A 9,825-nucleotide genomic window follows, 5' to 3' on the forward strand; every position below is an offset into this window, starting at 1 on the left:
GCTGCCCTTTCAAATTTCAGACCACAAATAACCAAGGCGAAAACACAGCGGTTCCCAGGCTGTAAGCGTGCTCACTCCCACACCCTGCACTGTCTACAAAGGTCTCCGGGACAATGAATCTCTCCACAACATGTGAATAACAAATATTGTACTACGCCCCCCACCCCCTACACAGCCAAAGCCACAGGGCTGTCGGGGGGGGTGGGGTGTGCGGAAGAAGGGGGGGAGGGGGGGTGGGGTGTGCGGAAGAAGGGGGGGAGGGGGGGGGATGGCGGTGGGGGGCAGGAGCTGGAGGAGTACATTCTTTTGCCCCATGCTGAATCTCATCAGGCTGGTCAGGACCTTGTGCTGTTATGGTTGGGCCAAAGCCATCTTCACCAACATTTTCCCAGCATTACTCTCTCTCCCTCTCTCTCTCTCCCTCTCCCTCTATCCCTCCCTCTTTCCCTCACTCCCTCTCTCTCTCTCTCTCTCTCTTTCCCCCTCTCTCCAGTAGCCGAGAGACTGCTGTCACAGCCAGCTGGAGACCAGACCTGGGAGCAGAATGACTTCCAGGGCCCCGGTGGTCCCCCGTTCGACCGACTCCACCCCAACACCGAGCCCAGCGCGGCCGCCTTCACCTCCGTATCCCAGCGGGGCCTGCCCGCCCTCGACCTCAAACCCGGCACCGACCACGGCACCGACCACGACCCCGACGACTACGCCGACTACTACAACAGCCAGGACCACAAGCATGAGCGGGACCATGACCATGACCACGACCCTGACCACGGCACCGACCACGGCACCGACCACGGCACCGACGCCGAAGACTACATCGACTACTACAACCACAACCCTGACCCAACCGGTAAGAGGCAGAGGGAGACCACATTTGGTCTTTGAGCGGGGTGGGGGGCCTGAGTCTTGCTGTGGGTGCAAGGGGGGGGGGGGGGGAGGAAGCCGGGGAAGAAGACCGCCCATCAAACACAGCTGGACACCCGAAGGTGTCGGTTCGAAAACAGACCGCCCTTCCTGCTGCCCCTACCCTACACGAGCCAGAGAGCGAAGGCGGGAAGGCGCCGGCCGCAATCGAACACTCGAGCATAACAGCGGACCGCGAGTGCGTATGGCCTCCACGTGCTACCCACAATGCACTGCAACAGCGGGGACCTGGCGAGACGCGACGCCAGGTACCCAGGGGGGGAGAGGTGGCAGCGCCAACCACTGCACTAAACAGGAATTCACCGTTAGCGGGGCAGTTAAGCGGCCTCAGGAGGGGATCGCTACAGTGCGTTGCCTGGACAGAATTCAGTGGCTGTTTCTCAGACATGAAAAGCACACAGACCTCTGAGGGTCCCCCCCCACCCCCCCCCCCAATGGGCTCATAAGATTATATAACGGGCCGCAGGTCGACAGCAGTACAGGCGATCTCTCAGAACTCAGCGCCATGTCCTCCGGGCGTTTATCTGATCTGCCATGGCCGCCCGTCCGTCCCCTCTTCAGACGTGTCGTAATCCGCAGTAGGGGGGGTTTTTCGGCCTGTCTCCCACACATCCCCAACGCCGCGAAAACCCGGCGGGTCCAGCCTTGGGCCCCCGCGCGCAGACCCAGCCGATTCGCTACCGCCGCTCGTCCCATTCTTCTGCCATAATGCACCGCCGTGCCGTCCCACAGTCCTTTACTGCTTCCTCCACAGGAAATCCTTTCTTTCTTCTGGAAAGGAGAGGGGGATTTTTTAATTTTGAAAGGAATGATGTAATCCCCCCCTGAGAGAGAGCAGTGTGGGGGCGGGGGGGGTCCGGGGGGGTTGCTTTGCAGCTCCGGGGGTCGAGCGCGAAAAACGAGACACCTCCGGCGGCGTTTGGTCCTGTGCTCCCCCCCCCATACCCCCCCCCCCCCCGTTTGCCACTCCATATTTGGGGAGGACAAAACAGGGTCTTTCGCACGTGACCCTCTGTCAATGCACCGCCCCCCCCCCCTCTCTCTCGCTCCCCCTCTCTCTCTCTCTCTCTCTCTGTCTCTCCCTCTCTCTCTCTCTCTCTCCCTCTCTCTCTCTCTCTCTCTCTCTCTCCGCCTCATTAAACGCGCTCCCGCTCAAACTAACATTCCGGAAACCTGCGCCAGTCACAATGAACACACACACGTATGTGTACGGTAACGATTTAAAAATAACTGTTCCTTCTTCCACTTTGACAACCGGCATTGAAGTAATCCGGGAAATTGGGCACAATTATGCAAAATTATGCGCAGAAATGAAAGCGTTGTGAACCGGACAGTCAGCCGCCACGCGTTAATTTAAGAGTTTCTGGCTCGCCCAACCGCACACGTTCACGTGTCCGCGCCCTACCTCACGTGGAGCTGGGTGGGAGGCCAGCCCCACCCCATAAAACAAAAAAAAAAAAACAAACAAAAACACGCAGGTAAGCCCGTTGCCAGGGAAACCTCATTCACTCCGTTCACAACCCCGAGGGTGACATCGCTGGAAGTGACCTCTGACCTCAGCATGTGGACTGCCATAAGCCGACATACATCATGTCATTGTTCTAAAGGAAGCAGGCCCTGAACGCAGAAACCCCCTGCACATACATCACAGTGGAGCGTGGGGCAGGAACAGGGTGAGGGGCAGGAACAGGGGGCAGGAACAGGGTGAGAGGCAGGAACAGGGGGCAGGAACAGGGTGATGGGGCAGGAACTCCACGGCCAGGGCTGTAGCAGATGACAGAGGTGAGCAGAGCCCATGAGCTTGTGTCAAACAGCACAAGAGGGTAGGGCAGGAGGGTGGGGCAGGAGGGCTGTGGGCAGGCGGGTGGGGCGGGAGTGCAGTGGGCAGAAGGGCAGGGCATGATGGGCTCAGTACTCTGCTCAGTCCACTGTGCTTTTGTCTCTAAGGGGCCCTGCAGTAGAGCCAGTGTCAAGGGCAATGCTTGTTGCCCTCTCCCCAACAATCGCACGCACGCATGCACATACACACTTCAGTTTCTTCCTCTCACCCTCACACGCACATACATGCCTCTCTTTGTCTCCCTCTCTCTCTCTCTCTCTCTCTCACACACACACACACACACATACTTCTTTTTGGCATGAACAATAATTCTGAATCTTATTGCCAAATCAAGTAATTTCTGAAAACAAAGCATTCCAAGAATAACAATGAATAACATGAAGAGTAACAATAACAGTGATAATAATTGGATTGATATCCGCCTCACATACACACATCCTTTTCACTCTCACTCTAACATACACTCACTTTGATTTTTAATTGAAGTATTCAACACAAATTCCATTTATGTAAACACTGTTAAAAGCTTTCACATGCACAGACAAGCACACGGTCATAGTCACATACATGCACGCATACACACACATTGATGGCGGTCACACCGCACTTCCCTGAATTTAAGTTACATTCAACTACATTACATTTAGCGAATGCTCTTGTCCACAGTGACCTATAATGTAAGAGAACATAAGTGCTTCCACCTGAGTTAAAAGAGCAACAGTGTCAGACCTGGTTACCGTCATTCCCCAAAACAGTGTCACCAGACCACACCCACACCAAACACCAGCATAGCCACACCTACCTGTTGCCTGGGCCACATGACATCTGGAGTGAGTAAGGGGTGGTGGTGGTGGTGGGAGGGGGGGGGGGGGGTTGCAGGTTTACAGCCCCAGGAGATGGACAGAGGCTATTTGAAAGGAGAACACAGGATATCAGCAGGCCTCAGGAGCCCATTAGCCTGCCATTAAACATTAATCATGCTAACATTACCTCATCCCACGCTCCAATAAACAACAGGAGTCTCCGTCCGCAAGCTGAACTTCTCGGGACACGAAAAAATCGCCAAATATAGTTATCGGCTGTTTATATTATTGGGAACTTGGCCGAAAAAAAATTAAGGACATTCGTTGTTTTAGATACAAGTGCGTGAAGTGCACTACGACTGAACTACGTTGTGTTCCCCAGAACTGGGGTCAATTCCACTTCAATGCGGTCAATTCAGGAAATTGAATTAGCAGATGAACTAGAAAATACCCATGACCTCAACCCAGATACTGTTTTACTATTAGCTGGCTATAGCCTTATAGAGTCAGAGGCCCCTTCACTGATCATGTGCGTCCCACAGGCCGGGGTGGAGTGGATGTCACACCAAGCACTTCGCCCTTCCCCAACGCCCCGCAGCTTCCGTCCCTCCCCCTCCTGATGGAGGCGCTGATGGCCCAGCTGGGGCCGGTGCTGGACGGCTTCAACCGGACGCTCGAGCGCCTGTCCCACGAGGTGGGGGGCCTGTCCCAGGACCTGGCCCGGCTGAAGCAGGAGCGAGAGGGACGGGGAGGGGCCTCGGGGGGGCCCGGGCCAGGCGCTGGAGAGGGGGGCGACTTCGAGGCCAAGCTGGAGGAGAGCTTCTTCCAGCTGGACCAGGTGAGGGAGGAGCTGAGGCAGCAGCGCGTGGCGCTGGAGGACCGAATGCATTCCCAGCAGGCCATGCTGCACTACAACCTGACCAACTTCAAGACCGACACCGACGTCAAGATCAAGCGCAGCCAGAAGATGATACAGGTCAGTGTGTGGCCAATGACCCTTGAACTCTCCCGTTCAGTATAAAAACTTAAGTTCTAGTATCCTCATGCAAAAACATATTGAGCCACACAGTCTCACACAAAACCTAAGATTGCACACTTCCACTTTCTACAAAGCACTTTGCTTACATGCAAGAATAAATGTGTTTATTATTATTCTTGCACCTCCTTGCAGTAAATGCAGAGGTGTAAGAACATCGGCTCTATTAATAAAATGCAACATTGGAGTTCCTGTGAACTTTTTTCAGCCCTTCATTCTCTTCCACAATTTGCCCGGCAGGTCAATCTCCACTCCCTCAACACCTCCTTGACCGAGGTGAAGCAGAAACAGGAGCAGCTGGAGGAGGAGGTGCAGAGCGGAGGTGCACATCACAGCCCACATGTGGAGGGACCTGTGGTCTGGGACGCCATTAGAAGGCTGGACGTCCAGGTGGTGAACAACACGGTGAAGGTCAACGCGTTGCTGGAGGACCTGGACCTGACCACCGAGAACATCCGGGACCTGCAGAGGGGCTTCCGGGGCCTGGAGGGCCGCATCGACCAGACGGGCCGCGACAGCCAGATCCAGTTCATGGAGACGGGCCTGGAGGTGGAGGCGGCCAAGGTGGCGGTCCTGGACCGCATCCAGGAGCTGGCCAGCAACCTCACCCTCCAGGACGAGCAGCTGAAGGACATGGACTCGGACATGGACTACCTCTACACGCAGCTCTACAGGATAAATGCTACCAGCACGGACTGCGACTGCAAGGCCCTGAAGACCGGCCTAGCCAAGCTGGAGAGGGACGTCGCCAACGTCTCCAAGTCGGTCGAGGAGAACCGCCAGGGCCTGGAGGAATTCGTGGAGGGACAGGACCGCTGGGAGGTGGGCGGGGACACCTTGGTGGAGGACCTGAAGCAGGGTCTGCTGCAGGTGAAGGAGTCGCTGGCCTTCGAGCAGGACAAGAGCCGGGTGCTGCACCTCAACGTGTCCCAGCTGCTGGCCTCCCACCTGGCGAGCCAGCAGGAGATCCGCGGCCTGCAGGAGAGCGACCAGAGGAAGGCCGCCGAGATGAAGCGGCTGGCCAGCTCCTTCTCGTCCCTCCTGAAGGACGCCATCCGGCACACGGAGGTGCTGGAGGTGCTGCTGGGCGAGGAGGTGCTGGAGTTCAAGGAGAGGCCCGTCCCGGCGCAGCAGGAGTACTCCATCCCCGTGCTCCGGGACCGAATCCAGCAGACGCTGGTGCAGATCAAGCACCAGAACGTGAGCCTGACCTTGCTGTGGAGGGCCGCGCAGGAGGCCGACGTGGCCGCGGAGGACCAGGCCTTGGGCTTGAGTGAGCCGGCCTCCAGGGGGCTGAGGAGGCGCAGCGGGGGCCCCCAGGAGGAGGACATCCCGGATTCTCTTATGGGAGACCGACCCGACTACTCCGTCAGCGACTTCTGGAGCCTGGGGAAGGAGGTGGAGGACCTGAACGCCAAGGTGAGCCGGCTGGAAGAGCAGCGTTGCATCGCATGCTGCAACTGCACTAAAAACGCTGCCCCCGGTGGCCCGGCGGAGGAACTGCAAAGCGAAGTGTCTTCGCTGCGCAGGGGCCTTGAGGATCACCTGCGGGTGTTCAAAGACGTCTTCAGCGACATGGACGGACTGGCAGGTTCCGAGGGAACCCTGGAACTGGACAAGCTGTGGGCTCTGGTCAAGAGGAAGGAGGAAAAGAAGCGCAGGAGGCAACAAAAGGAGAAGAAAGCGGAGAAGAGGGAGAGTCACGGAGGCCAGAAAGTCAGCCTCCGCAGCAGGAGGGACGCCTCTCCGGAGACAGCTGGTGAGGACTACGCGATACACTGAACAGCAACACCGTCACAACCGCTTAAATTTGCAGTTCAGTGTCTCATAGTTTAAATTAGACATAACTCTCGAAGGCATAATTTAATAACTCGTGTTTTGTTTGGCTCCGTTATGCAACCACAGAGGAAACTGGCTGAGCCATTATCCAAACAGATTAAATCCTGCATTAAGAATCAGATGAACTGCACACTACGGGGTGAACAAAAAGATGATTCATCTTCAAATAATAAATATGTTCAGTCTGAGAACACGGTCACAGAAGTTTTTGTTCCTACCATCATTAAAATGATAAGATGAGCAAGAACAAGAGGGCCATCAGTCATTAATTTGTACGCCAACTGAATGATTTTGTTTCTTCCTCAACCATTTGAAATATTTATAAAGATCAGCGTCTCATTATTGATTCCATTATGATTTGACCTGCGGTTCCTGTTTCTGTAATATAAAAAAGCTGGCTTGAACTCATAGCTGTACTTTGAACCTAAAGAGCTGTGGGGAATTTAATTGGCTTCTGTTTACATACCCAGAATTGGACGGACTACAAAGAACCAGGGCACTAAATAGGATATGAGGGTTTCCACTCAGCAAGTGCTGCTGAAAAATGCAACACTTCCCTCTTGTGGACTTTGGAAAAATTACAACATATCGCACATTGTCAATATTACTTTTATGCAAATCCATTTTAACTATCATTTTACTTAAGACCACAGCAGGCCATAAAGAGCTTATAAATATATTTGCAGATTTTATCAACTATGATTTCAAAAAAAAAAAAAAAAAAAGCCCTAATCAATCCTTCTTGGGAACTAGCACTCAAAAGAGTGCAAAACTTAATAATAAATACATTTTTAAAAACACTTTGTATTGCAGTTGGAACTTTTCCTACTGATATTTGATTATATGGAAGTGCAATCTAAATAAGATTTTTTAAGACTTATATAAAATTACTCAAATTTATTTGGATTAATTTGGGAAGAACCAGGATAAATGCGTATGAACCCCTAAACTCAGTCTCTCTCTCACTCTCTCTTTCCCTCAGGACTCACCGAAATCCGAGATGCACCCCTTGTGTTCCTCGCCAGTACCAGCGAGGGGGCCACCCAGACGGGGGCGGTGGTCTTCGAGCGGGCGCTGCTGAACTACGGGGAGATGTACTCGGCGGAGACGGGCGTGTTCCGCGCGCCCGCCCCGGGGGTCTACCTCTTCGCGTTGACTGTGGATTTCGGGCCGGGCCCCTCGCTGGCCCGCCTGAAGAGGGGCGAGGTGACCGCGGCCACCCTCCGCCGGGGCCCCGGGGAGCTGGCGGGACCCCTGTCCCGCCTGTGCCTCCTCGAGCTGGAGGGGGGCGAGCAGCTCCGCCTCGAACTGTCGGAGGGAACGGTCCGGCGCGGCAACGCGGCCGACAACACTTTCGCGGGACTCCTGCTGTTCCGGAACACCGGAGGACCCCACGGGAGTTAAACCGACAGGTCGGGAAATTCGTCGGACAGCTGCTGCCCTGCAAGTGTCTCCCCCGTCGTACAGAGTATATATGATGATGTAGAGGTGCCTTCGTATGTTTCCACTTTGAAATGCTTACTTTCAGTCTTTAAAACATTTTCCTATGCAACAATGGTGGTAAAATGATTCAGGTCAGCAGCCTGCAATCATACGGAGAGAGAAAAGGACACTTGACTGCTCAGTAAGTCACACGGGCTGACCTTTAGTGACCAGCTGCCTGGGTGTGAGACGTACACACACACACAAACACACGCGCAAACCCATGCACGCACGCACGCACACACACACACACACGCAGATCTCCAAAACCATTTTGAGGAAACATGAATCACAAAACAGGGGGTTTCAGTGAGAATTCAAGAGAAGAGAAGATATGCCAAAGTGTAGACCACAGGCTGTAAATGATGTGGTTCATGTAAGAGTCACGATAACATGCAGCTGTGCAAAATTAGCCTTTGCACAGATCACATTCTTATCAGCTATGCCAGTACCCACACGATTCCCAGAAACTGCCCCTATTGCATCACATTCATTCAGACCGTCGACAAACAAACTAAAAATCAACGTGGAAACGCCAAACATGTCAAACTTCACACAATAAGATTAATGTGAATAAAACATAATTAACTGCATATTGCATGCAGTTTGACTCAATGCTGATGAACACAATTTTGTTGATGCAATTACCCTTTCTATCCACCAGATGGGGCATTAGACTACATTGAGATTGAAAACTTGGCCAATTTTTCTATTGTATTTATTATACAAACTATAATTCAACTACACCCATGCCCTTACGTTTAGAAACCCCATGAAGTGGCAAATGTATTTTCCAATACTTTGTTTTACTTGTACATTAAACCTTATTCCATTAAAGAAAAACAGACCAGAAACAGTTAAAGATTGCATTAAACACTGTTCAGCCTATTCACGGTAAGAGACTTAAAACCATGTGGTTTTACGTGGTTTCCAATATCTCAGCCCCAGTAAAAACTTCACCCAAACACTTTGAAGCATTTGAAATAACGACCCAACACAAGAACACATTTTTTGTGTACTAAAATAAGGTTATTTACTTAAAAATTGATACATTGGACATAATCTGTGTACAGTTTTTTTTCCTTGGTAAACTTAATAAGGCACCTTCTGAAATCAGATGCTGTACAAAAGACACTCAAGAGTTACATTTTAGAGGTTATTCTATATAGTTTTGCATACAACACAGGCAAAGAGAGAGAAAGGTAACCGCTCTGTGATGTGATCGATTTTCAATGACTATGTACAACTAAAGTTCAATCAATTACAGTGATTTTTTCTTTACAAACACTTACAAATTAATTGGGAGCATGGTTTCGACAAACAGACAAACTTGTGCAGAACAGACACGGGGTATGAAACAAAACAAAATGGGGGGGGGGGGGGGGGGGGGGGTCGTTTGTGTACCTCATTTTTAATCATGTGAGAGGTTAAGATGACATTTGGAAGTCACGCAATGGCAAGAGAAACGGACACGAAGCGAGAATTACACTGGCGGGCAAAGATAGCATCCATTCATCGCGCAAGCTAGAACGGCTCGATTGTGTTGAGTCAAACACACTTGAACAGTCAAGGGTGGCTGAGGACCGTTTTATTCAATTAGAAGCCCTTTGATGATTCAGAACTTGTACTAGCTTTATCTGCCGCTGTAATACGCTGTTAATAATCGAGTAAACTGCTGAGAAGTCTACAAAGCTTGTATTGATAGGACTGGTTGCAATTAGGTTTTTTTTTTCTTTTTACACCACTTGTACATATACATTTTTCCTATGCAGATACAAAAATACAATTATTTCACTGATTCACTCATACAAGTTTTTTTTTAGTGCACATTTTTTAAAATGCATGTTTATTCCTAATATAATATGCTGTCTCATGCATTAATCAAAACCAAATAATGTTAA

At 51.7% G+C, this 9,825-nt stretch overlaps 1 protein-coding gene across 2 annotated transcripts in view; it reads left to right on the forward strand.

Moving 5' to 3' along the window:
• The window catches only part of mmrn2a (multimerin 2a), a 19,552-nt gene extending 10,260 nt beyond the window's left edge, over positions 1-9,292 (forward strand). The window contains exons 5-8 of one of the 2 annotated variants that reach the window (XM_035399937.1): positions 494-850; positions 4,110-4,543; positions 4,844-6,362; positions 7,425-9,292. In XM_035399937.1, coding sequence (XP_035255828.1) covers positions 494-850; positions 4,110-4,543; positions 4,844-6,362; positions 7,425-7,846 — 2,732 coding nt within the window. In that variant the 3' untranslated portion in view covers positions 7,847-9,292. The remainder of the gene's footprint in view (positions 1-493; positions 851-4,109; positions 4,544-4,843; positions 6,363-7,424) is intronic. The other variant, XM_035399938.1, reaches the window with a different exon arrangement.
• The last annotated feature ends 533 nt before the right edge of the window (positions 9,293-9,825 follow it).

The sequence above is a fragment of the Anguilla anguilla genome, chromosome 18, assembly GCF_013347855.1.
Source record: "Anguilla anguilla isolate fAngAng1 chromosome 18, fAngAng1.pri, whole genome shotgun sequence".
In the NCBI taxonomy this organism is placed as follows: domain Eukaryota; kingdom Metazoa; phylum Chordata; class Actinopteri; order Anguilliformes; family Anguillidae; genus Anguilla; species Anguilla anguilla.